Source organism: Gekko japonicus, unplaced genomic scaffold (genome assembly GCF_001447785.1).
Source record: "Gekko japonicus isolate JY-2015 unplaced genomic scaffold, Gekko_japonicus_V1.1 scaffold3699, whole genome shotgun sequence".
Lineage (NCBI taxonomy): Eukaryota > Metazoa > Chordata > Lepidosauria > Squamata > Gekkonidae > Gekko > Gekko japonicus.
Genome location: NW_015163200.1, coordinates 64,042 through 91,493, shown reverse-complemented (window position 1 = coordinate 91,493; position 27,452 = coordinate 64,042). Strand labels below are relative to the sequence as shown.

The following is a 27,452-nucleotide window of genomic DNA, read 5'->3' as shown; positions in this document are numbered from 1 at the left end:
TTAGACCGAGGCGCCGACTCCAGTTTGGGGAATACCTGGAGATTCGGGGGCGGAGCCTGGGGAGAGGCGGGGTTTGGGGGAGGGAGGGGCCTCAGGGGGGATATAGCGCCACAGAGTCCACCCTGCAAAGCATCCGTTTTCTCCGGGGGAACTGATCTCTGTACTCTGGACATCGGCTGTAATTCTGAGAGATTTCCAGACCCCACCTGGAGTTCGGCAACCCCAGAATTTGGACGGTAATGATGGGGAGTAACGGGACCCCCGGGGCACGCCATACATCGGGGGGGGGCAGGGCAAACCTACCTCATCGGTATGCCCTGAAAGCCCTGCAGGGTCACTGTGAGTCGGCCGCGACTTGACGGCACTTTAGATGCACACACAATGCGGGGCGCAACCGGAAGCCTCCTCACAGCTGATCTTCCGTGGAGATTTGCTTCTTCTCCAGCTTTTGTATTTTCTTCTTCACCTTTTGTGCAGTGGCGTCCACTTCTTTCACCTTCTCAGCTGAGAAGGTTGCATCTAACTTGTGAGAGGTTAAGTGGAGAGATGTGTTCTGTGTTCTCTGTTATATGTTGGGAGAAGGGGTGAACTTTTCATCCAAAAAGAAAAAGAAAAAGATCTACTGCAGGGATCCCCAACCTTTTTGAGCCTGGAGCCTGGGGGCACATTTGGAATTCCGACAGTGTGGTGGGTGTGGCTACAAAATGGCCATTTTTTAAATTAATATTTATTTCAAAATGGCTGCCGCAGGAGGCGGCGCCAGCCACAAAATGGCTGCCACAGCTTACCGTCAGTCACAGTGAAGATTTTTTTGTGTCGTGGTGGTAGCTGCTGCGAGAAACATTTTTACAAATTTGCACAGCTGATCAAATCTCCACTGACCAACCAGAAGACTTGCTGGGCAAAAGCCCCAGCTGGCCCCACCTACTTCACTTTTTTATTTTTAAAATGTTTCTGCCATCAAGTTAAGCTGACTTCCGGCGACCCTCGTGGGGGTTGAAGGCAAGGGATGTTCAGAGGTGGCTTGCCATTGCCCGCCTCTGCGCCACGACCCTGGTATTCCTTGGAGAGCCAGTTTGGTGTAGTGGTTAAGTGCGTGGACTCTAATCTGGGAGAACCGGGTTTGATTCCCCACTCCTCCACTTGCACCTGGCTGGATGACATTGGGCAAGCCGTAGTTCTGGCAGAGCTGTTCTTGAAAAAGAGCAGTTTCTGTTAGAGCTCTCCCAGCCCCACCTACCTCACAGGGTGTCTGTCGTGGGGAGGGGAAAGGAGTTTTTAAGCCGCTCTGAGACTCCGAGTGAAGGGTGGGGTATAAATTCTTCTTCTTCTTCTTCTCCCACCCAAATACTAGCCAGGGGCGGCCCTGCTTAGTTTCCGAGATCTGACGAGATTCGGGCTTGCCTGGGCTATCCAGGTCAGGGCACCACACACACTGTCTAAAAACACTTGGAGGGCACCAGCAAAGGTGCTCGCAGGTGCCATGGTGCCCACGGGCACCACGTTGGGGACCCCTGACATGGGGCCCTTCTAGCACCGGTGACTGGCTGAACACAATCCTCCCTTACAGGAACATTCCTATGGAACCACCAGTTCCTGAGACAAGAGCAAGCAAGACTCGGAAGCTGAGTGAAAAGGAAAGCACTTCCTCAACATGGCTGCACTTGGCGTAAGTGGGGATGAAACAAACAAACAAAAAACGGCACCGGCTTTGAATGCCGGAAAGCAGGCTCGGTCTGTAGCTTGGCACTTTATTTGCTACTGCCAGAAACAGCAGCAGCCTACCCAGGGGGTCGACGGTGAAGTCCCTCCTTTTTTTGTATGTTACGTAGCTGTGCCAACAGCAGCAGAGTTCTCGCCTGGGCTGACGTAGTGGGTCACAGCCGTGCCGCAGAGAAGTAAGCGGGGCCCAGGAGGCAGAGGCATAAAACAGACAGAGGCAGGCGTCACACAGGAAATCTTCGGAAATTGCCCACTTAGGGTCTCCTCCTCCCCAAACATGGTTCCTACTCCAAGTTCATAAAGGGATCTACTCCAAGAAAAGCCAGAGGGGGAAGCTGTGGGTACGGTGACTTGAGGTGCACCTTTTTGTGTTAGACCGAGTCGCCGACTCCAGTTTGGGGAATACCTGGAGATTCGGGGGCGGAGCCTGGGGAGAGGCGGGGTTTGGGGGAGGGAGGGGCCTCAGGGGGGATATAGCGCCACAGAGTCCACCCTGCAAAGCAGCCATTTTCTCCGGGGGAACTGATCTCTGTACTCTGGACATCGGCTGTAATTCTGAGAGATTTCCAGACCCCACCTGGAGTTCGGCAACCCCAGAATTTGGACGGTAATGATGGGGAGTAACGGGACCCCCGGGGCACGCCATACATCGGGGGGGGGCAGGGCAAACCTACCTCATCGGTATGCCCTGAAAGCCCTGCAGGGTCACTGTGAGTCGGCCGCGACTTGACGGCACTTTAGATGCACACACAATGCGGGGCGCAACCGGAAGCCTCCTCAGTCGAGGGAGTATGCCTGGGGCGAGTAGCAGCGCTCATAAAACCGTTCAGCTTGGGTGCAACGGCTGCCTTGTTGTTTAACTGGTCGAGAGCAGCCCTTGACAGTTTGGTGAGCCAGTTTGGTGTAGTGGTTGAGTGCGCGGACTCTAATCTGGGAGAACCGGGTTTGATTCCCCACTCCTCCACTTGAACCTGGCTGGATGGCCTTGGGCAAGCCGTAGCTCTGATAAGAGCTGTTCTTGAAAAGGAGCAGTTTCTGTCAAGAGCTCTCTCAGCCCCACCTACCTCACAGGGTGTCTGTTGTGGGGAGGGGAAGGGGAAGGAGCTTGTGAGCCGCTCTGAGACACCTTTGGGTAGTGAAGGGCGGGATATAAACCCAATCTCCTCCTCTTCTTCTCCTCCTTGACCCCAGAGGTCCTGATTCCATGCCCCCCACCTCCAGACTTTGGCCGAGGGGGTGGTATCTTGCTTGGATTGAGGGAACTGTCCTCTCTGACCAAAGCCTTGCGGCCGAATGGGGCGTAAGACGCCTCGCTGTCTGGTGGAGGCGCGAAAGCCACAGAAATGGTGCCCGCACTCTTGTGAGGCAACGGTATCTTCCGAGATGCGGGCACCTGCTGACCTGTGTGCGTGCGCAGACCTGGCTTTTCCTGTGGTGAACCCAAACACCAAGGGGTCATCGAGGACAAGCAGGCTTTCCTGCACATCTCTGGACCACAGCTGGTTCCGGGCTCTTCTGCGTTCTGATTTTCATCACTCGCTTCAGGGTTTTCCCCCTCCAATGTGCTACGCTCTCTCTAGTCATCCCAGAGGAAGCAAAACACGTGTGGAAAAGGGGGGTGGGGCAAAGCAATAGGGACAAATGAGTGACCAAAATGAGAATGCGGAAGAGCCCAGGGAGTCCCTCTCCTCCCCTGACCACCACCAGGCCCCCGCATGTGCCTTTCTTCCAGCCCACCCACCCCCTCGCCTGTGTTTCCTTCCCCTGCCCATCCGTGAGCCTTCCCACTGACCATTGGACCATTCCCCAATGCTGGTGGGTGGCCCTCGCAGATGGTGACACTGCCATTGTGCCTGCCAGGATCGCAGCCATTGTGTACGGCCTTCCCGGCCTTCCCTGGGAACACGTGGCCGCGGGGGCTTTGCAGCAGTGGCCCCACCAGAAACCCTGACGCCAGCCCTGTCTGGGGGAGTGCATCCCCCCGTCCCTTTCTTCTCCGGTCCCCTAGTGCTGACCTTTGGTTAACCACATGGCTCTGCTGCTATAGAAGTTGCAAAAAAGGGGGGGGGGTCTATAAGGATTGGGCTGCCGGAGGGTCTAGTAATTGTGGGGGGCTTCAGCGCTAGACACAGGTCCTGCCCTCCTCAGTAATTTATCCCGTTCGTGCAGGTCACAACTGGCCCACAGGTCACAACTGGCCCATCCAGAGCAATTATCTGGCCTGCAAGCAACTGATTACCTTGATTGCCAGATGATAGAGGCTGTGCATGATGTCCCAGTGCAAAAGCATAACAGGTGGTGGAAGAGGGAGGGTGGGCATCAGGAAAAGACTGTAAGGAAATATTGTAAGAGTGTAAAGGTGCGTTCAGACGGGGCGTTTCAGCCGGCATAAACTGTACCGGTTGGAACCGGTGCAGTTTATGCTGGCTGAAATGCGATCACACTCACCTCCTGACTGCGCAGCACATCGCAATACGCCCGTCCACACACAGCGGGCGTCGGCGAGTTTTTTTAAAAACTTAGTTTGAGCATGCACATAGGCAGCTATCCACAGAATGGCGATCTTCATGCATGCGCAAAACACCCCATCTTACATTTAAAGTTTAAAGGTAAGGACTAAAGTTTAAAGAGTAAAGTGGCCTCCCTGAGGTCCCAGACTCCTCTAAAAGTTAAACTAAGGACCTTTTAAATTTTTTGTAAACAAACGCCGGGGCGAAGCTTCACCCAAGCGCATATCGCCGACCTAAAAAAAAAATGGCGGGCGAAAATTGGAAGCCTCAGGCTTCCGAACGGAAGTGGCTCTACAACGTTGGAGAGCGATCAGAGGGGGGGGGTAAAGCGATTACAACCGTTGCACTCAGGATACCACCACTTGGGGACCTAGTGGCTAAATACAATGGTTAGGGACGGAAGGCAGATGTTCGCCGTGTGAACGCCGGTAAGTACACCGATTCCAACCAGCACCTATACCGTTGCAAGTGCCCTGTCTGAACGCACCCTAAATGTTTTAAGCATGTTCGTATTTTGGGTAAAAAAATAATATCACTAATTGGGTTTGCCAGTGTCCTTTATAAAGTTTGTATCTCCTGGCATTATGTTTTATGGCACACGCGGCCCGGCCTGACAAAGTGACATTTCTGCCAGATCCAGCCCTTGCAACAAATGAGTTTGACGCCTCTGCGTTAGTAGATTCTTCTATTCGCTTCACCTCTGAATTCGAGTGTCTGGACTAAATAAACTATGGTAGACCACAGCTTTATAAAAAAGGGAATGATGCAGATCTAGCAGACGGCTTCCATAGTTGCAGCAAACCATTCTGGCTTCTTGGCAAGCGTGTCGCCACAGTCCTGCATCTATGTTCCCACGCTGCTTTCACTCATTTCCACAGAGGTCTTTGCAGTCCGAGAATCAAAAACGCAGTTTGCTCCCTCTTGTGGCGCAGCAAGGGAATTCCCGGAAACAGGGAAGTCTGATGTGCCGCAGGAGAGGACCAACCGCGTTTTTGCACCTCAGACTGCAAAGACCTCTGTGGAAATGAACAAAAGCATCGGAGGAACACAAATGCAGGAGCGACGAGGCCCATTTATGCGGGAAACATCTGTGTGTCACGTTGACATCAGTCTAGAGTCCCGGTTGGTGTGACGACTACTTTCCTCTACAGGTGCACCCGAGTTTCTTCTTGGGCCTCCTCTCTCCGGACTGCCTTCTGCAGAATAAACAAGACTCTCTGTGTGTCTCTGGTCGCCGTTGTGGTCCTGGCCGTCCTCTCCTCGTTCGTCATGGCCTGTTCGCTCCAGAGGCCTGCTGACGCCGCCCCCGTCGGGACGGGAAACGCCTGGACTTCGATCCAGCAGCTGCTGTGGCCGCACACGGGGCTCCGGCACGAGGGGCCCCCACCCGTGTAGCGTGCCCGTGATGCGTCACGCGGGCCTCTGCTTGCTGAGCTGGAGACCAGCCTGCGTTAGATCCTAGACTCTCAAGCTGTCTAAGTGACCAAAGGATCCAAGGTCCTGCCTAAAAAAACAAAGCTTCCCCATTGGCCGCCAAGGCCCTTTGCTTTCAGCCTCTAAAAATGTGACGACGGCACTTGCCGAACTTGCAGCTCCATGCTTTCTGGCGCTGCACTTCCTGTCTTTTTGAACGAATGACTTTTTTTTAAGTGTCTTTTTTTCCTTTCTTTCTATCCTACTTAACGTTTCAAGGTTTTGGGAAAATAAAAATGTCTTAATGTATTTGGGCGCGAACACAGCTTTTGATTAAACGTAGTGTATTTATTTATAAAACACGGGAGTTGTGTCTGGAGTCCGAAATCACCTTTGCATCTAACCCCTCGCAGACCGGGTCCTTGGCTTACTGCTGTCCGCTATCTTACGCGTAGGTCAGTACCCTGGTTGCCATCAGCAGCTGGCACACGCAGTCGACGAACAGGTAGTGAGCCTGTTTCACTCTCTCCAGTGCGGCTTCGCTGGCGGTGTCCTTCAGCAGGGTGAAGAACGTAGAGTGGAATTCCGACCCTTCCGTGATGGCCTTGGAGAACACCTCGCTGCTCTCGGCGATCTTGAGCTTCTGAGCCCGCTGCCCGTTGAACATGTAGAGGGCCCAGTTCCCCTCGGCGGCTTCCTCCTCCGAGTGTTCACAGGCCTGCAGCCAGGTGGGGGAGAGTTGAGTTCTTTGTTTTATTATTTTGATTCATAGCCCGCCCTCCCCGCACGCGGGCTCGGGGCGGCTCACAAATGGGGCACATGCCAATACGTAAAACAGGTTAAAAAAACAACATGAAAACAATCATTTACGATATTACAAGTGCTCAAGCTGTCCCAATCAATCTTCAATAAAGAGATGGTGTCTGAAAGACGGTGCTCCCAGCTCAGGGGTGTCGGCTCCACGCAGCGCTGTCGTTCACTCCTCACAGGGCCAGTGGGGAATGATGGTAAAGGTAGTGATGGTAAAGGTAGTGGCGGCTCCTACTCCAAAGCCTGGCGGAAGAGCTCCGTCTTGCAGGCCCTGCGGAACTGCGCAAGGTCCCGCAGGGCCCGGATCTCCACCAGGTAGGAGCCGCCACCGAAAAGGCCCTGGCTCTGGTTGCAGCAAACCTGGCCTCCTTGGGGCCTGGGGTCACCAGGAGATGTTGCGTCCCCGACCTTAGTGCCCGTTGGGGAACATATGGGGAAACCTATGGGGAGTTTTGTGTGATCACACCTAAGGACGGCGCTCTAGGCTTCAGGGATGGTGCTAGGTTTTGGAGGGTCCTGGGCAAGGAAGGCCAAGGGGTCCTCCTCTGGTCACCACCAGCCCCCCCCCCACTCACACCTTCCTTCCAGCTCACCTCCATGTCCACCCGCCTGTGTGTCCTTCCTTCAAATTTCCTGCACAATCATAAAATCATGGAGTTGGAAGGGACCTCCAGGGTCATCTAGTCCAACCCCCTGCACAACGCAGGAAATGCACAAATACCTCCCACCTCCACACCCGCAGTGACCGCTGTTCCACACCCAGAAGATGACAAAAAAAACCCTCCAGGATCCCTGGCCAAACTGGCCTGGAGAAAAATTGCTTCCTGACCCCCAAAGTGTCAATCAGCAAGAGGGAACAAGAGGGCAGAGCTGCTCCAACGAGAAGGAAAAGGAGTCTACCCAGTAAATATGAGCGTTTCCCCCACAATCCAGTTGGACCTAGGACCCAGAACCAAGAGGTTCCTAAACAAAAGTCTTATTGGGACAGACAGGGGTCATTTTGTAGAAAAAGAGGTGCAGGAGCTCATTAGCATACCTCATTAGCATAACTTATTTGCATATGCCACACCCCCTGACATCACCGGAAGTGTGTCAGAAGGCAACACCCACCGCTCAGGCTCCACTGGACTGTTTTGGATTGCTAGCTATTGGGGGGGGAGGGGAACGTGCAGATCTGTCCTCCCAGAAGAGGGAGAGCTTGTACCTGAATAAAACTTGGTCTTAAAGGTGCCACTGGACTGTTTGGGGCCGGGGTGGGGGGTGGGGGGGCTCTGCAACTTACCTGGCTGCTTCTTGCTCTGACTGAGGGCTGCTGGGAGCAGGGGGTGGGGCTTGTTGCATGCGCCCGCCCCCTGGGCTCTTTACTGCCGGAGCTCCGCTCCTGTGCGCTCCTGCAGGAAATGACCCCTGGGGACAGAGGTGTCCATACCACTCAGCTCAAGAGTCCAGTAAGAGGGGAGGGCCCAGAAACTCAGGGAGGACTTTGTTGAATGCCAAAGTCAACACACATCTTGCTTTCCTCTGGTGATTTTTTAATTTATTTACTTATTATTAAATTTATACCCCGCCCTCCCCAATGGGCTCAGGGCAGCTAACAAATGAGGCATGTAGGCCAAGCTAAACAGATAAAAGCAGGATAAAACAACAAAACAATCGTTCATGTAAAAATACAAGTGCTCTAGATGTCACAGATAACTGATGGGGTCCCAAAGCGACACAATAGACCCCAAGTGATACAGCGATCTGTCCTTCCTCCCAGGGCCGTCTCATTCCCCGATGACACCCACTCCATTTAGTGATGGTGGCGGCTCCTACTCAAAAGCCTGGCGGAAGAGTTCCGTCTTGCAGGCCCTGCGGAACTGCGCCAGGTCCCGCAGGGCCCGGATCTCCCCCGGGAGCTCATTCCACCAGTATGGGGCCGCCGCCGAAAATGCCCTGGCCCTGGCAACAGCATATTTAATATCTTTGGGGCCTGGGGTTACCAGCCGATGTTGAGTCCCAGACCGTAGTGCCCTTGGGGGGACATAGGATGAATCGACTTTGCATCACCTTTCCACAGAGAGCCACGGAGGGGCACACAAATGAAGCTGGAGGTCACTGGGCCTGCAGAAGAGCTGGCAGAGGGCTTGACCACACCACAGGGCTGTTGTGCTGTGGAACACTCGGTCTGGGGCAGCGATGCTCTTTGTTCTTGGTGCTTGGGGGGGGCAACCGTGGGAGGGCTTCTGGAGTTCTGGCCCCTGCTGGTGGACCTCCTGATGGCACCTGGGTTTTGGCCACTGTGTGCTGGACTGGATGGGCCACTGGCCTGATCCAGCATGGCTGCTCTTATGTTCTTATGCCTGGGGAAGTGATGCTTTGTGTTCTCGGTGCTTTGGGGGCAACAGTGGGAGGGCTTCTGGAGTTCTGGCCCCACTGGTGGACCTCCTGAGGGCACCTGGGTTCTGGCCACTGTGTGACGCAGAGTGTTGGACTGGATGGGCCGTTGGCCCGATCCAACATGGCTTCTCTTACGTTCTCCACAGTGCAGCCCCTAGATTAGCTTCCGACACTGCGCCCCTCTTCTATGTTACCCTCGCAACAACACCCCTGCGAGGAAGGCTAGGCCAAGCGACTGACCCAAGTCACCTGCTGGGTTTCCCTGGCAGAGAGGGAATTTGAACTTGGGCTTCCCAGGTCCTAGTTTGACACTAACTCGTACACTCTGGGGGGCTCGCAGACATACCACCCTGGACTTTTGGGAGGAAGGGCAGATAGGGATCCGAAGTCCCCCCGGGGGGCGGGTAAACCCCCGCCTCAGAGGCCCGTTCCCCGGCGCCACCGGATCGGGCCATGGGGGGAACTCCTCCCCGACATGCGCGTCACCCGGAAGTGACACGGGCACGCTGGGGGCGGGGCCACGGCCATACAAGGGAAAACTCTATAGTTTTCCCTTGTATGGTCGTGGCCCTGCCCCCAGCGTGCCCGGCGTCATAACGTCACTTTGTGGTGACGTGCTCCGGGATCCACCCGGGAGTCCCCGCTGCAGAGGTAAGTTACACTTGGCAACCCTAAGGGCAGAACAGAAATAATGTGCGCCTAAGCAAGCTCTGCAAGCTCCTGATCAAAATGATTGCTCGCTAGGGTTAAAGAGGGCTGAACGCAGATGGAGGCTCGTCAAGGGGAGCAGAACAAGCAGCCCCCCCCCCCATGCTTTCGGCCTCCTCACCTTAAAGACAATTTGGTCTTCTCCACTATTCCAGTTCCACTTGCTCCAGCCGAAGGCGAACCCTGACGCGACCAGCGCCATCTGCTGGTAGCAGATGAGTTCTGCAGTAAGGTCCTAGGATCGAGGTAGAAGAGCAGACAGGAGGTGAATGAGGTACTCAGGCGGACGCCGGCAGCCTCCTAGTCCTGATGTCAAAAGGCGGCGGGGGGGGGGGGCTTAAATGGTTTCACTGGATAGCCCCAGGCCAAGCAAACATCTGCCAAAGAAAAGGAGGCTGACAGATCTGCAATAGAACAAAGTCTGAGTCTAGTGGCACCCTTTAAGACCAATGGAGTTTAATTCTGGATATAAGGTTTCATGTGCATGCACACTTCGACAGATACACTGGAAATGTGCATGCACGTGAAAGCTCATACCCAGAATTAAGCTGTGCTTGTCTTAAAGGGTGCTGCGGTGGCTCAGAGGTTAAGACGCTGAAGCTGCAGACCGGAAGGTCGGTAGTTTGGCAGTTCGAAACCCGGGTGCCACGTGATGGAGTGAGCTCCCATCTCTGGCCCCAGCTCCTGCCAACCTAGCAGTTCGAAAGCAAGAAACTGCAAGTAGATAAATAGGTACCGCTTCGGTGGGAAGGAAACAGCGTTCCGTGCGCCTCGGCATTTAGTCATGCCGGCCACGTGACCACGGAAATGTCTTCAGACAGCGCTGGCTCTTTGGCTTGGAAACGGAGATGAGCACCACTCCCTAGAGTGGGATTTGACTCCATTTCAAGCAAGGGAAACCTTTACCTTTACCTTTTAAAGGGTGCCACTGGACTTCTACTGCTTCAGACCAACGCGGCTGCCCACCTGAACCAGATCTGCAATAGCCATGCCCATCTCTGGCTTAGGAGGGAGCGGACTCAAAAGCAGCCCTCGCTGGGAGGGCCCAAGCTAAGTCCGATCTTATCGGGTCTCAGAAGCTAAGCAGGGTCGGCCCTGGTCTGTATTGGGATGGGACCCCCTGCTCTATATCCAGAAGGGGGGCGGGCCTCCAGGATCCCTGGGCAAACTGGCCTGGAGAAAAATTGCTTCCTGACCCCAAAGTGGCGATCGGCATTTCCCTGGGCGTGTAAGAAAGGGCCACGAGAACTAAGCACTGAGGCAACCCTCCCTCTCATGCTCTGCCCAAGTTCACAGAATCAGCCTTGCTGTCAGATGGCCATTGAGCCTCTGTTTGAGAACCTCTAGAGGAGGAGAGCCCACCACCTCCCGAGGAAGCCTGTTCCACCGAGGAACCACTCTGACTGTCAAGAAGTTCTTCCTAATGTTTAGCCGGAAACTCTTCTGATTTAATGTCAACCTGTTGGTTCTGGTCGGACCTTCTGGGGCAATAGAAAACAACTCTGCACCGTCCTCTCTATGACAGCCCTTCAAGTACTTGAAGACGGTGATCCTATCATCACATGATGGCTTGGGAAGGGGGATGGTGTCTCATTGGTTCAGCACATGAGTTTCTGCCCTGGCATCCCCAGGCAAAGCAGCGCCGGTGCTAGGGACTTGCCTGAACTTGCTTAGAGGAAGCTCTCAAGAGGCCTGCTCACTTGGACCAAAAAGATTTCTCGAGACCACTGGTCATCAACCTATGGGTTGGAACCCTCACTGGTGTTGGCCCCTTCAGAACTGCCGTTTTCCGTGCCTTTTTGGCAAGACCAGCCTGCTTAAGCACAGCACAGTGAATGAGGGCACCCAACACCTCCTGCCCCTGTCTACGGGCAAGTAGAGAAGATCAGCAAGCTAGCGAGGCACGCTAGAGGACTCCTCCGTGGCTCTGCCCCCCATCATGCCCCTCACCAGGGCACACTTCCTGGTGATCGACTCGTGCGCCTTTCGCCATTTTTCTTAAGTCTGCTGCTCACAGCCTAGCCTTGACACTGGTGAAGTCATAATTCTGGCTCCCTCAACTTCCTGTCACCCACAATGACAAACTCTGGTACCAAGGTACGTGACTCTGGTACCAAGGCCTGCAACAAACCAAGAGGCCGACTTTGCTCCCATATAGATCCTAGCAACACCCTCAGTGGACCCAGCAACATCGGCCGTACCATCTCAGGTTCCGGCTCCTGCTCATCCTCTTAACGTGATTTATGCCATCACGTCTCGACAATGCCCTTTCCTCCTCCGCATTGGACAAACAGGCCAGTCCCTTCGACAAGGAATTAATGGACATAAGTCTGACATAAGGAACCACAATGTTCAAAAACCAGTGGGGGGGACATTTTAACCTTCCAGGACATTCAATTGCTGACGTAAAAAGAGCAGTTCGTTTACAAAGTAATTTCCAAGGGCAAAGAGTGACTGCTGAATTGCAAGTGATAATGCAGCCTCAGGACAATGCATCCTCCTGGACTGAATTGAGACCTAGATTTCCTGTCTCATTACCAATGCTGATTTCTCCATGCCTACTGCACATCTCACCTAAATCCAATCACACCTGCAACATTGACACAGAGAGTACTCCATCTTTCTGTGTTATGCCTCTGAGGATGCCAGTCACAGCTGCTGGCGAAACATCAGGTCCTACAACGCCAAGACCACGGCCACACAGCCCGGAAAATCTACAACAACTAACACCTGCTATTGTCATTCACCTGCTAATATCATTCAGCATCGGAAACCACTTCCCTTTCCAATAAATAGGACAGATGGACTCCCATTCCAGCTGTATCTGAAGAGGTGAGCGGTGACTCACGAAAGCTCATCCCATGCTACATATTTTGTTAGTCTGTAAGGTGCTGCTCAAGTGGTTAAGACGCTGAACTGCAGGCTGTGGAAGGTCAGTAGTTCAGCAGTTCAAGACCCGGGTGCTGCAAGACGGGGTGAGCTCCCGACTCTAGCTCCAGCTCCTGCCAACCTAGCAGTTCGAAAGCAAGGAATTGCAAGTAGATAAATAGGTACCACTTCGTTGGGAAGGTAACAGCGTTCCGTGCACCTTGGTGTTTAGTCATGCCGGCCACATGACCACGGAAACGTCTTCGGACAGCGCTGGCTCTTCGGCTTCGAAACGGAGATGAGCACCGCAACCCTAGAGTCGGATTCGACTGGCTTTCGAGCAAGGGAACCTTTACCTTTACCTTTAAGGTGCTGCTAGACGCTTGCTCTTTTATTCCTGTCACATGACTGTGATGTCACATGCTTGCAGCTGAGTAGCATCCCATGCTGGAGCTAACAGTGGGTCTCAGATCGAGAAAGGCTGAAGATCATGAATCTAGACCAGCATATTCTTTCCAACTCTGGCTGGAATGTTCGCAGCCCTGACTCTAGTGAAATTTCACATCATCCAGGCAATCTGTGCTGCTTTTGCAATCCGGCAATCAGGTACACCCTCTGCAAACTTGGTAAAACTGTACCCCCCCCCCAGCTCCTGGATAGCTTGGTTGTCTTCCCTTTGCACCAAAGGAATCCGGCTTCATCGAAACAAATTACGATGGTTAGCTAGACTTACTTTCTTATTCAGGCTGACGTACTTCGACGAGTATTCGGCTGGGAAGATGTTCATGCCGGCTTGCTTCAGAGCGATGGTGAGGGCCAGTGGAGGCATCCATATACCTCTCAAGTTGGAAAGGAGGTCGGCGTCTTCCATCGTGGTGACCGATATCAGCATGCACTGGTTTTTCTGTCCCCAAAAGTGACAGGAGGTCACGTTAGCTGCCAAACGTCTTTTGACGCCTGCTTCCCGAATTCTAAATCCCGCTCTTTTTTTTTTTTTTGCCTGAGTTAAAACTCAAGGCATGCCCCGCTGCCGCGGCAAAAATTGCGGAACATTTGCAATGGAAGACCAAGCATGAACTACCATGAACTAAGTTGATAGGCTGGTTCAGGTGTGATGTTGAACCAACAGTTGGGGGCTACGTGAACAAATGTCATGCTTGCACGTTCCCAAGTCAATGACTGGCTTTTGCTTGGAGAAGAAGAAGAGAACGGATTGGATTTACACCCTGCCCTTCACTACCCAAGGGAGTCTCAGAGCGGCTTACAAACTCCGTTCCCTTCCCCTCCCCACAACAGACACCCTGGGAGGTGGGTGGGCCTGAGAGAGCTCTGACAGAAACTGCTCTTTTTCAAGAACACCTATGCTAGAACTACGGCTTGCCCAAGGTCATCCAGCAGGTGCAAGTGGAGGAGTGGGGAATCAAACCCGGTTCTCCCAGATTAGAGTCTGCGCACCTAACCACAACACCAAACTGTAGTGCAACTCATACTTTGCTGTCCTATCTGTACCGGCAAGCTATGGCTTATGTTCAGTCTTTCAACCACATGAAGCTGACTTATACAGAATCAGACCCTTTGTCCATTAAGGTCAGTGTTGTCTGCTCAGACCGGCAGCAGCTCTCCAAGGTCTCAGTCGGAGGTCTTTCACATCACCTACTGCCTGGTTCTTTTAACTGGAGGTGCCGGGGATTGAACCTGGGACCTTCTGCATGCCAAGCAGATGCTCTGCCATTGAGCCACAGCTCTTCCCCTGGAAGAAATGGCTGTTTTGGGGGATGTTTTGGGGGGTGGCATCACACCTCAAGCTCCACCACCAAATCTCTAGGAATTTCCCACCCCGGAGCAGCCCGAAACCTGGCCTGCTAAAAAGGCACACCACAAACATCCCGCCCAAACGACGCGCACACACACACAAAAAGGCATATATTGCCAGAAAATTCTAAAAAGCAAGATGCTTATCTTATTATACATGTAGTGACAGCTGCAAGAATATCATATGCCAAATACTGGAGGGAAAATGAGGTACCTTTAAAAGAAGAAATTATGAATAAAATACTTGAAACAGCAGAGATGGACAAACTAACTTCAATTCTGAAAGGACACAATGAAGAAAACTTTGAAAATACATGGTTAAGATTTTACAAATGGATGGAAGAAACCAACAAATAAACTGTGTGGACATACAACTGAAAAACAAGGAGATATGAACTATAACTCCTTTTTTTTTAGTTATAAGCAATGATATATTTTAAAATATGAGGTGGAAAACATTGAAAAATACAATTTGGTAATGTATGAGTATGAGGCAATTTAACAGACAAATTCATGTTGTAGATGGAAGCCCCCCTTTTGTTGTATGTATTTTTGTTTGTCTATTTTGTGTTTGTCTTGTATGGAAAATAAAAAAGTTTCACCCCCAAAAAAAGGTTTCCTATTTTTTTTAAAACCACAACAGTTCCATTCAGCTTGTCGCAAACCACAGCCAGATCCGGCCGCACTCAACCACTTGGCGCGCTCAATATCTTGAGAGGATCGGGCCGCAAAGAGCATCTTCACGCACAGCTCCGCACAGCACCGCCGACACCCTCTTGTGGTGCTTTTCATGTTGTCCATAAATGCCGCGCTCCTGGCAGAGGGTTAGGAACCCAAACATGCACCGCAGCCGTGGGGGGGAAAAATCTAATTTTCCAACAGTTGTATTTCAAAGCCGATTCACGCCTCGTGCGTGATAAAGGTCTGAGCCAGTGGTCCTTTCCTGGAAGAGGGGGACTCAAGTTAGCGGGTGTGCCGTGAGGCGGGTGAGCATACCTTGACCTGAATCTGCACCTCGGCAAAGGTGGTGAGGACCGTGAGGATGGCTTGGTCGGCACCGTGGGGCCAGAGCTCCCAAGACTGGTAAGGCATGTTGAGATGTGCGTCCTGCAGCAGCGTGACGGTGCTGAAGCCGTTCATCTTGAAAGAGACTTCCTTCTCCTTCATGTCATAGACCACGTCCCCGACCGCGTCCGTGCGCCAGAATTTGCCTGGGAGAAGGAGGAGAGATTGGATTTATACCCCGCCCTTCACTACCCAAAGGAGTCTCAGAGCAGCTTACAATCACCTTCCTTACTTTTCCCCACAACAGAAACCCTGTGAGGTAGGTGGGGCTGTGAGAGCTCCTCCAAGAACTGCCCTTGAGAGAACAGCTCTGAAAGAACTTACGTCTGACCCCAGGTTCACCCTAGCAAGGAGCATGGACTTGCCATCCGCAGTGATAGAGGGACAGTACAAAGGGATCCCTTACGGGCTCAGGCTCTGCACTTGTTCCCAGACTAGGGTTGCCAAGTCTGATTTTCGCCGCAGCCGGAGACTCCCTGCTGGCGGCTGGGGAGTGCGTGCGCGCGCAAAGCACGCACCGCATCTACGTCACTCGGAAGTGACGCGACCATGCCGGGCACGCATAGAGTTTTCCCTCGGATGACCGTGGCCCCGCCCCCAGCGTGCCCAGCGTGGTCACGTCACTTCCGGGTGACGTGCACGTCAGGGTGGGGTCCCCCCTGGGGCCCGATCTGCCGGCAGCGGGGGATGGGCCTCTGGGGTTTCCCTGCCCCCCGGGGGGACTTGGCAAGCCTATCCCGGACTGAAATAGACTCTCCGGAGCATATATATTTTTCATTGCTCTTTCCATGCAGTGAGCTGAAAGTAAATCATCGGCCTGCTGCTGGAAAGGTTCCCAGGAAGATCAAACAAAACTAATTAGAATACCTGTTGTCGGATAGAAATCATCATACATCAAGACAGGTGGCTAGGTTCTGCGCCCAGGTATATGAGGAACGCAAAAAGCGAGGCCAATAGACCATATCTCTACCTTTCAACTAAAATTGTTTTAAACTGACTTTTTAAAATGGTTTAAAAGGTCGCGAAGAGTCGGACTCGACTGTGCGACTGAACAACAACAACAACAAAAGGTTTGAACAGTAGTTCTACTTCCTTTATATTCTATATCACTTATAAGCTTTTATGTTACGAAGGGTTTTTTCTGGCTCGTAACCAGCCAGGATACTGCCAGGAATTTTTCTATTTGTCTTTCAAATTGACATGTACTGGTCGATGAGTGTAATAATAAACTGACTGACTGACGGACCGACCCAGGGTCACGCCAGCAGCTGCATGTGGAGGAGTGGGGAATCAAACCCGGTTCTCCCAGATTAGAGTCCGCGCTCCTAACCACTACACCAGACTGACAAAGGTGGAGGGACAGGAAGGAAAAGGGTGTCAGTCGGCACGGAGAGGAAGGACCCAAAGGATGCCCATTTCTGTAAGGGCAGACTGGACGAGCGGCTGAGGAATTTCATGACTAAAGTTCTTGAGTAGGTTTTTTTTTAATAGTGCAACTGTTATTTATTTATTTATTTATTTATTTAGAAACCTGCAGATGCTGCCTCCCCAGGGCAAGGTTCCCTCTAAGCCGTGGAGTCTTGTGAGCAAAAGTTCTACCTTGTGAGCTACTGGCATGAAAGCTGTGAGCGAGCAATTTGGCTACTGCATAAATTAGATTGCTCTGGAGCCCTCCTTCCTGAGCTGAGACAAAAATGCGGGGGCCAGAGGCTAAAAAACTGTGAGCTAGCTCACACTAACTCAGCTTAGAGGGAACATTGCCCCAGGGGCTTGCTTGAGACAACTCACGGGATAAAACAATCCAGCAAAACCATCTTAAAATGCATGATCATTATCTGACGGAAGGAGCTTTGAGTCTTGAAAGTCAGCCTGGTGTAGTAGTTTTCTCCACCCTCAGGAGTCTCAGAGCAGCTTACAATCGCCTTCCCTTCCTCTCCCCACAACAGGCACCTGGTGAGATAGGTGGGGCTGAGAGAGTCCTGAGAGAACTGGGACTGACCCAAACTCACCCCACAGGCTTCATGTGGAAAAGTAGGGAATCAAACCCGGTTCTCCGGATTAGAATCCGCCACTCTTAACCACATGAGAGCCAGTTTGGTGTAGTGGTTAAGTGCGCGGACTCTAATCTGGGAGAACCGGGTTTGCTTACACCTGCTGATGTGACCTTGGGTCAGTCACACGCTCTGGCACAGCTTTCCTTGAAAAAGAGCAGTTTGTGTCAGAGTTCTCTCAGCCCCACCCACCTCACAGGGCGTCTGTTGTGGGGAGGGGGAGGGAAGGGAGCTTGTAAGCCGCTCTGAGACTCCGAGTGAAGGGCGGGGTATAAATCCAATCTCTTCTTCTTCTTCACTGTACCACTTTGGCTCTCCCCACGACGGGCACCTGGTGAGGTAGGTGGGGCTGAGAGAGTTGTGAGAGAACAGTGACTGGCCCAAGGCCGCTTCATGTGGAGGAGTGGGGACTCGAACCTCGTTCTCCAGATTAGAATCCGCCGCTCCTAATCACTACACCACACTGGCTCCCAACGTCCTGGGGAAGAATCAGAGGGAGCAGATGGAAGGGGAGCAGACCACTTCTGCATTAACACTGCTAGGCACATGCCCGGAAACAGCTTGTTTTCAATGATTGGCCGGCCATGTCAGACCTATGGGGTCCCATCTTCCAATCAGAGGCTCTTCAAAGAAAATCACGCTGTCCAGGAGGGTGACGGTGAGCCCTACAGCGTAGAGAGAGGTATCTTCCGATTCTTCGCACATCGCGCTGTAGGGATAGGTTTCCAAACCGGTATCCAGCACCTTTGGCAAGGAGAAGAGGGAAAAAAACAGAAAATGGTTTCGTCCTGTTTATTCCCCTCTCATTTTTCGACTTTTCGTTTATTCTGCTTGAGAATTCGGCTCACCACCTTCCAACCTTAGGGGGTTACTCCTGAGGAAGACTAATGAAATGAGTATAAAACCGGGTGCTCGTGGAGGATATCGTGATGTTGGACTTTTCCTTGAATGTGCCAAAATTTCCGAAGCATGATTGTCATGTTTGAATAGACACACATATTGATGTTCACATGAATTATTAAATGTTATTTTTATCACAGTGTTTCCTTATTTTTTTGGTATGTACCGACAACTGTGATCCCTTCCTTGTACTCAGCTTCCAGGTGGTGGCTGGAGGTCTCCTGGGATCACGACCTGATCTCCAGGTGACCGAAATCAGTTCACCCGGAGGAAATGGCCTCTTTGGAAGGCGGACTCTGTGGCATTATATCCCACTGAAGTCCCTCCCCTCCCAAACCTGCCCCTCCGCAGGCTCCACCCCCCAAATCTCCTGGTATTTCCCAACCCGGAGCTGGGAACCCTACTGTAGGACAACCACGACACGGGCTTGTCTCTTGTTTACCACCCATACGTAGTGCTGCTAAGCTTATTATTGATATTATTATGGGGTTTTGTTTATTAAATGCCCCCCCAAAAAGTACAGCACAAAAAAAGAGGCGAGAGTGGCTGTTTGTCCTAGTATGTTCCCCAGAGAGCACTGAGATCAGGATCTCAAAACCGCCTGGCCCTAAGGAAGTCAGGTTGACAGTAACCAGGGCGAGGGCTTTTTCGTTTGTAGCTCCGTCCTACTGGAACAAGCTCCCTGCCGAGATTAGGGCCCTGCGGGACTTGTCACAGTTCCGCAGGGCCGTGAAAACAGAACTTTTCAGGCAGGCGTTCCGATAGGAGCGACGTTTTACCAGCTGCGCCCTGTAGTGAACCCCAATCCTTTATGATCTAATGCGGTGGTACTGCCGAATGTGTCCTTAAATTGCACCTTAGTTCTATCGCCATCTAATTAATGTTTTAATGAATGTTTTACATTGATTGCTGTGTTTTAATTGATGTTTTATAATCTATTATGAATGTATACTGCTTGTCAGTTCTTGGAAGCCGCCCTGAGCCTGCCTAGCGGGGAGGGCGGGGTAAAGGTGAAACAAACAAACAAACAAACAAATAAATAAATACTTGACGGCATAACTACGCAGCAGAGAGTGCTGGGAGCTGTAGTCCTATGCATGGAGGACTATCAGTGCCCTACTTGAACAATAGTTCTCAGGGTTCTTTGTAGGCAGTTCTGTCATTTAAACTGATCTAAGACCATTGAAAGCTGTAGAATAAATCCCTCAGAGCTGTTCAAGGTCTAGCAAACTGAGAACCGGCTGGGACATAGCCAGTGACTCTGTTCTGCTGATGGTGGAATTATCCACTGGCATTACGGTTGCCATTCCCCCAATGGAGGCGGGGTTCCCCCAATTTCGGGGAGGGGGGCAATCCACCACCAGCCAGCAGGCCGGCAGGGGAGCTCCGCCCCCAAAGAGCCCCACCGCGATGACGTCATGCGGGGGACGCTCTAGCATTTAGCTAACAACTCTATGGTGACCACAGAGACCTTGGGGAGTGGCATGGAGCCCCCCCACTGGCAGATGGTAAGAACCTGGCAACCGTAACTGGCATAAGAGAGTTTGCTGGTGGAGGAAAGTGTGGCCAACAGTGGTATGAGGTCATTAGCCACAAACCTTAGTATTTAGGGAGACCATTCTATCTAACAAGCAAAATAAGTGCTTTCCTAAAGTCCTTTCTTTTTTGATTATCAAAATTACCTCCACCATGGTCCACCCTTTAACTTGTTTGGCCTGGGGTGGAAGTTTCAGGGCATCAAAATAGTACACGCCTCCCACTGGCATGAACTGGTGCAAATCCACAATATAGTCTTCCGGCAGTGACTCTTCTTCCATCTCGGGGAAATTCAATGCAGAAAACTGAGCTAAATGACAACAAAAATGTGAAGGAGTCCATTTTTCAAAATTCAAAACCATCGCCATTCAAAACCATTGCACAATTCAAAACCATTGCACATGACTGAGGTCAATTGTTCTTCATTCCCAGTTTAAAATGCCGACTGTGTTATTGTGTATGGTTCTGAGTTATTGCTCATTGTTCCTGTTCAGGCAGCCATGTTGCCGTTGCACACAGAACTGGGTCAAGTCTGTAATTCCCAGTCTGAAGTAGTCACTCTGCTATTGCACATCATTCTCAGTTATTGCTTGTTATTCTCTACTCAAAACAGGTGAATAGCTATTTGATATTGAACCAGTCTAGTGCTCAGTGTTTTCCCGGATCAAAACAATCAGCTCACCATTGCACATGAGTTTCTGTTGGTGTGCAAGGATCCCTATTTTAAAAAGGTGCACAGCTATCAGGAGGTCCACTAGTGGTGCCAGAACTCCAGAAGCCCTCCCACTGTTGCCCCCCAAGCACCAAGAATACAGAGCATCACTGCCCCAGACATAATAGAGTTCCATCTATAAGAACATAAGAGAAGCCATGTTGGATCAGGCCAGTGGCCCATCTAGTCCAACATTCTATGTCACAGTGGCCAAAACCCAGGTGCCATCAGAGGGTCCACCAGTGGGACCAGAACTCCAGAAGCCCTCCCACTGTTGCCCACTCCACCATTGCAGCACATACCACATGGCACACAAGCTTATGGACTCTCAATATCGTCTACAGCTGCATTCCCCTATCAGAGTCCCCAGCCCCACAAAGCCTTACATCGCAACTGATTTTAACTGTGTTAGGATTAGAATGCTCACACCATTACTCTAATCCTCGTGGGAGCCCCGCGATTACAGAACAACCTCCCGAGGGAGGGGCACCTTCCACCCCCTTCAATTTTTTGGATGCAACCAAAGACAGGTTTTATTTAGGACTGTGTTTGATTACAGCGGTCTTAATCTGTGACTTCAAAATTTTGGTTTCACATATTTTCACGTGCTCTGTTTTAACGCATTTTATTTATACCGTAAAGCTCCTGGAGCGCCTTCAGGAAGAAAGGCAGCTAACAAATGTTTTAAATAAACAAGTAAATAAATAACTGACGTTGTTTTTGCCCTCCCACAAAAATCGAAATCCTTCCATTTCCCACATCCACCCACCTGGATCATTTTAATAAACAATTTTTTAAAACTGCATAGGGAGGCGCAGAAAGGCACCTCCCCACCCCCCGCAGTTGTTTTGTTGTTTGGTGCCAACACGGTTTATCCGAATTCCAAAAGCGCCTGCTGGCTCTACAAGGTTGGGGACCCCCGCCCTACGGGGGATGCCTTCCAATATCGATGGCAGGGGACAGACCAGGCCTTAAGATTTCAATGGATGGTGTTAGCTATGATTCATCTGTTGGATATTGTAACTCTGCATGCAAGAGGATCTGGTAGGGAGAGGGTTAAGAGAATTCTCTCTGATTGGGGTACACTGGGCAGTTGGCCCCCATCCTCTCACCAGTTAGAGGCTGAGCCTCTTTGGCCATTGCTTGCCTTCTATTTTATCTTATATAAGAACATAAGAGATGGCAATGTTGGATCAGGCCAAAGGCCCATCCAGTCCAACACTCTGTGTCACACAGTGGCCAGAAATACCAGTGCCATCAGGAGGTCCACCAGTGGGGCCAGGACATTAGAAGCCCTCCCACTGTTGACCCCCCCCAAGCACCAAGGCATTTAGACTGAGAGTCTATATATATATAGGACCTCTCTTCTTCTGTCTCTTACCTGGGCTTGGAGCCTTAGCAAGTTAACCTTTTTGAAGTTACTCGGTTCACCATGACTTAAATGCACATATGTGAATATGTCATGTAAGATGTATTTCTATCCTTGTAAGTAAAAATTTCTTTCTCTTGTTACCACTGGAGTCAGATCATCTTTGTAATTTGTTGGAACAGCCTTGTTTCCCCTTAACAAGGAAACGTGGAGGATTGGGGGCACTGCGTAAAGCATCTGTGCTTCCAAGGCAAATTATTATTATTATTTTTTTTACATTTAACCCAGGATCACCAGCATCATGGATCAGGTACCTCTGGAAATAGAGTGCAAGGTCATGGATTTTTTCTCGTAGACCTCTATTGGGATTTCTTCCACCACCGCATGTTTCGTTTCTTTGAAGGAGACGGCACTTGTGTGTGTCTAGGTAGGAAGGATGCACAAGGAAAAACACATTAAAAAAGGCATTTAGACTGAGAGTCAAAAAATACTTTTTAGAGAAGACTTTGGCCATTTAAAAATACCGCAAGGGCCCGTGGTGGGACCACACAATCTTGTCCGTCCCCCCATGCCTTTTCAAGTGCTGAAACAGTCCCCCATGGCATTCTGAAATAGCCAGATTCTTCTCTAAGATGGTGTCGGCCGCCACAGGTCAGATATGTGGCCGCCAGAACGTCTAGTTCGGCCCTGTCATAGAACAGACCGTCCTGCTTCTGGAGTGAGGGGCAAAATGGCTGGGGTAAAAAAGCTGACAGGAAGAATGTTGATTCATTTGAAATGTGGAGTTGAAGGAGAGTTTTATAGATATCGTGGACTGCCAAAGAGACAAATAAGTGAGTTTCAGATCAAATTGAGCCTGAACTCTCCCTAGAAGTTAAAATGACTCAACTGAGGCGATTGTACTTTGGTCACATTATGGCCGCTGGAAAAGACAATAGGAAAAGTTGAGGGCAGCAGGAAAAGAGGAAGACCCAACATGAGATGGATTGACAACATCAAGAAAGCCACGGCTCTCAGTCTTAGGGTTGCCAGGCCTCACCTCGATCCCGGCAGGGGGCTCCGGCCCAGTTCCTGGAGTCTTCTGGCCATGCATGCACCGCAGTGATGTCACCCAGAAGTGATGTCATCATGCTGGGCATGTCATTCAGGGGACACTCTAGCATTTGGGTAAAAACTCTATGGTCACCATAGCGTTTTTACCCCGATGCTAGAGCATCCCCCACCCAACATGCCCAGCACGATGATGTCACTTCCAGGTGATGTCATCACGCCGGGCACATTGGGTGCACCGGGACTCTTTGGAGGCAGGGTTCACCTCCGCCGGCCAGCTGGCCGGTGCCGGATTGGGGGCCCTGAAACCTGGGGAAACCCTGGCCCCATCAGGGGGTTGGCAACCCTACACAGTCGCCAAGACCTGAGCAAGGCTGTTAATGATAGGACGTTTTGGAGGACATTAATCCATAAGGTTGCCATATGTCGGAAGCAACTTGATGGCACTTTTTAAAACTTTAAATAGAGCATGCTAAAAACACTAGCACTCTTGCAATATTTTGTCTGTTTAACAGTCTCTGATAACTGACACCTCTGCTCTGAACTATTGCATCAAAATGTCTGTGCTGTAGCAATCTTGAGTATGCTGTTCAGGTGTGTATCTGTAAGCTGCAAACCTACTTTTAATTTATTGACATTCATTACAGAAATCTCATGCTCAGTGTTCTGAGCCTAAGACCCAGGGGAAAACATGAAATGGCTGGGCATTGCAACCTTTTGTACATAAGTTGCTTCATGTGCTGGTTGAGAACATGACAAGGCATCCTGACACAGACTAAGGGCCATGTGTTTGTCTACAAAACTAGTCTTCCCCAGAGAAATAACTACAACTTCCTACAAAGGAAATGTGCTGGGTGAACTTGGTCTGGACACACACTCTTAGCCTAATCCACCTCAATTGTTTGTTGTTATGCCTCCTCTAAAATAGTTCACATTGCTTTCTTACTGAGAAAGACTGGATCATGAGGGCATGAATACATAAGAACATAAGAGAAGCCAATGCAGGATCAGGCCAATCCAATGGTCCATCCAGTCCAACACTCTGTCACACAGTGGCCAAAAATACCAGGTGCCAACAGACGGTCCAGCAGTGGGGCCAGAACACTAGAAGCCCTCCCACTGTTGCCCCCACCCCGAGCACCAAGAATACAGTGCATCACTTGCTCCAGACTGAGAGTTCCTATCTATACCTTGTGGCTAATAGCCACTGATGGACCTCTGCTCCATATGCTTATCTAAGTCCATATGTTTATCTAAGGGGGGAGGGAATCCAGTTGTATTCAGGACAGCCCTGGCATAAAGAGCCCAACAAAACGCACACACACTGTAGCAAGGCACACAAAAGCTCATACCTTGAACAAAACGTTTTTGGTCTTAAAGGTGCCTGGTATTTCTCCCATGCAACTGAGGCAGCAAAGCAAACTCTCCCTCATTCCCTCCCTCCCTTCAGGGAGGAGCCTCAGCCAGTGGAAGGAAAGAAAGGCTTCTTTTTGTCTCCTGCAGCCTGGCCAGGAAGCGAGCTCTGGCTGTTCCCTCCCTCCCCCTGGGAGGAGGAGGGGGAGGAGCCTCAACCAGTTCTTTACCAGTCTCTTTCAATCACACAGGAGAGGCTTGCCTATCTATCTCTCCTGTGTGATTGAGAGAGACTGGTAAAGCAAGCTGTGATGTGGCAGCAGCAAGAGAACTGGACATTTTAACACATTTTGTTATGTTTTTTATATTGCAAATATCTGCCATAAGTAATATTCATTGTATAAAATACATTTTAGTGGTGTTATCTCTTTAAGGGGTCACAACAGAACTGTGAAGGGGGGGGGGAAACGACTAAAAAGCCTTCGTTTTCCAAAAGCCAACACATATAACTCCATCCACTAATAGGATCCAGAAACATGGCCAGGACTGAATTCATAATATTTACATCAAGATTGTGTATTGTACTAGTACCATTCTCTACTGTCTTTGACCACAGACCTATATATATTGACTCATACTTATGAAATGTATTTTATACAATGAATGTTACTTATGACAGGTATTTGCAATATAAAAAACATAACAAAATGTGTTAAACTTTATAGAGTTTTTCTGCGGTGAGTTATGTATTTTTTCCCTCTATATTTACACCAAAGCCTGTGTGGGGTTTTTTGGTTTACAAAGTCAAAGCTATAGCCGGTGTAAGATCAGTCCTTGTTCCCAACCAAAACCTGGTGGGGAGGAATTGAAACAATGTGGTAAGAGCACAAGAAGAGCCCTGCTTTCATTACATTTTGCGTGAAGCAGCAGAGTTATTGTATCACAGCTTGTGTTGATTTCTGTAACCACCGGAAGGCTGGCAACCCTCATTTTTGGCCATGTCAAGGACTCTGTTGGGTTATGTTTGTATACTACTAAATCTTCAACTAAGGTTCACGATTTGGTCACTTATGCAATACCAGGGGTCGTAGAAAAAGAGGTGCAGGAGCTCATTAGCATAACTCATTAGCATAACTTATTTGCATATGCCACGTCCCCCTGACATCACCGAAAGTGTGTCAGAAGGCAACACCCACCGCTCAGGCTCCACTGGACTCTTTTGGATTGCTAGCTATGGGAGGGGGGGGGAATGTGCAGATCTGTCCTCACAGAGGAGGGAAAGCTTGTACCTGAATAAAACTTGGTCTTAAAGGTGCCACTGGACTGTTTTGGACCGGGGGGCCAGGTGGGCTTTGCAACTTACCTGGCTGCTTCTTGCTCTGACTGAGGGCTGCTGGGAGCAGGGGGTGGGGCTTGTTGCATGTGCCTCCCCCCTGGGCTCCTTACTGCCAGAGCTCTGCTTCTGTGCGCTCCTGCAGGAAATGACCCCTGTGCAATACTATATGCTGGCCTTTCTGTCTACCCCAACTTACCTTCACTGAGTGAGTAGATTGCCCATGATAGAGTTCCATAACTGTCTCTTCGGCCATCTTGTGATCCCCGTCTGCTTCCTTCACCTCAGTGGTCCCAGGGAGGGGAGGACCTTTTGCCAGGAAGTCCAGCTTTGGGGGCTCCCTTGGAAAAGTCTCCAAGGGGGATAAGTGGTCGTAATAGGTGTGCAAGATGCGAACTGCAATATCGCAGATGGTCAGTGGTTTGGGGAGATCGAAGCCATTTGTCGGGTTCCGGTCTTCATCGCGAAATATTTGGCTTCTGAATCTGGTGGGGAGGAATTGAAACAAAATGGTAAGAGCACAAGAAGAACCCTGCTGGATCAGACCAGTGGTCCATCTAGTCCAGCATCCTAAGAACATCAGAAGAGCCCTGCTGGCTCAGACCAGTGGTCCATCTAGTCCGGCATCCTAAGAACATCAGAAGAGCCCTGCTGGATCAGACCAGTGGTCCATCTAGTCCGGCATCCTAAGAACATCAGAAGAGTCCTGCTGGCTCAGACCAGTGGTGACTCTGAATGTGGAGGTTCCCATTAGTCACCATGGTGGGGTTTCCACCCTCCAGGTGATTGCTGGTGATCTCCTGGGAATGCAGCTGATCTCCAGGAAATAGATATCAGTACACTTGGAGAAAATGGCTGCTTTGGAAAGTGCACTCTATGGCATTATGCCCCACAGAAGTCCCTCCCCTCCCCAAACCCCGCCCTCCTCAGGCTCCACCCCCAAAACCTCCAGGTATTTCTAAACCCAGAGCTGCCCACCCTTCCCCATGGCTAGCAGCCACGAAGGGACCATCCTTCATGAATCTTCCTAACCCCCTTTAAAAGTCATCTATGCCTGTGGCCATTGCTACAACCTCCGGCACTGAATCCCACACTGCAGTCACTCACTGAGTAAAGACGTATTTCCTTTTGCCCATCTTAAATCTACTGCCCTTCAGCTTCATTAGAAGGCCTCAAAGTTGTAGTACTTTGGGAGACGGACAAAAAGTTCTTTTTTTCAGCTCTCTCCACCCCGTGCGTCATTCTAGCAACCTCTATCGTGTCTCCCCGTAGTCGTCTCTTTTCTAAACTCAAAAGTCCCAGACTCTTCAGCCTTTCCTCATAGGGAAGGGGCTCCAGCCCTCTTCTGTATGTTTCCCGACTCTGTGACTTCCTTTTTGAGATACGGCAGCCACAACGGGTACGGAAACTGACTCGCACAACGTACTTTAGGTTCTTCTTGAGATTCGCCCAAATGCACAAGGTGACGTTGGCGTCTTGGATGACCACCTCCATGTTTCCACTCTCGGATTCGGCGTAACTGCTGGCTTGCTGCGGAGACCGCCAAAGCAAACAGAAGCATTAAGCTAAGTGAAAGGAGAACGCATTCGATTCAGACAGAAGTGCAGAGTGCTCTCATAAGAATGTAAGAACATAATCTATGTATACAGGAGTCCCACCTTTTCCAGTAAGCCAGAGAATAAACACAGAGACCAAATGCTGGATCAGGCCAGTCCAACACTCTGTGTCACACAGTGGCCAGAAATACCAGGTGCCATCAGGAGGGCCAGCAGTGGGGCCAGGACACTAGGAGCCCTCCCACTGTTGACCCCCCCCCCCCAGCACCAAGAAGACAGAGCATCACTTGCAACAGCCCGCGCGT

General features: G+C 50.8%; 2 protein-coding genes across 2 annotated transcripts in view; one reads left to right on the top strand and one right to left on the bottom strand.

Moving 5' to 3' along the window:
* Positions 1–5,884, top strand: part of LRMP (lymphoid-restricted membrane protein) — a 26,872-nt gene extending 20,988 nt beyond the window's left edge. The window contains exons 9-10 of the mRNA XM_015407156.1: positions 1,571–1,669; positions 5,384–5,884. Of these exons, the coding sequence (XP_015262642.1) occupies positions 1,571–1,669; positions 5,384–5,627 (343 nt within the window). The 3' untranslated portion in view covers positions 5,628–5,884. The remainder of the gene's footprint in view (positions 1–1,570; positions 1,670–5,383) is intronic.
* A 206-nt stretch (positions 5,885–6,090) lies between these two features.
* CASC1 (cancer susceptibility candidate 1) overlaps positions 6,091–27,452 on the bottom strand; it is a 40,295-nt gene continuing 18,933 nt past the window's right edge. The window contains exons 8-16 of the mRNA XM_015407155.1: positions 27,018–27,121; positions 25,791–26,076; positions 22,170–22,278; positions 19,921–20,084; positions 17,932–18,082; positions 15,219–15,433; positions 13,140–13,314; positions 9,664–9,764; positions 6,091–6,363 (exon numbers count right to left, since the gene is read on the bottom strand). Coding sequence (XP_015262641.1) covers positions 6,091–6,363; positions 9,664–9,764; positions 13,140–13,314; positions 15,219–15,433; positions 17,932–18,082; positions 19,921–20,084; positions 22,170–22,278; positions 25,791–26,076; positions 27,018–27,121 — 1,578 coding nt within the window. The remainder of the gene's footprint in view (positions 6,364–9,663; positions 9,765–13,139; positions 13,315–15,218; positions 15,434–17,931; positions 18,083–19,920; positions 20,085–22,169; positions 22,279–25,790; positions 26,077–27,017; positions 27,122–27,452) is intronic.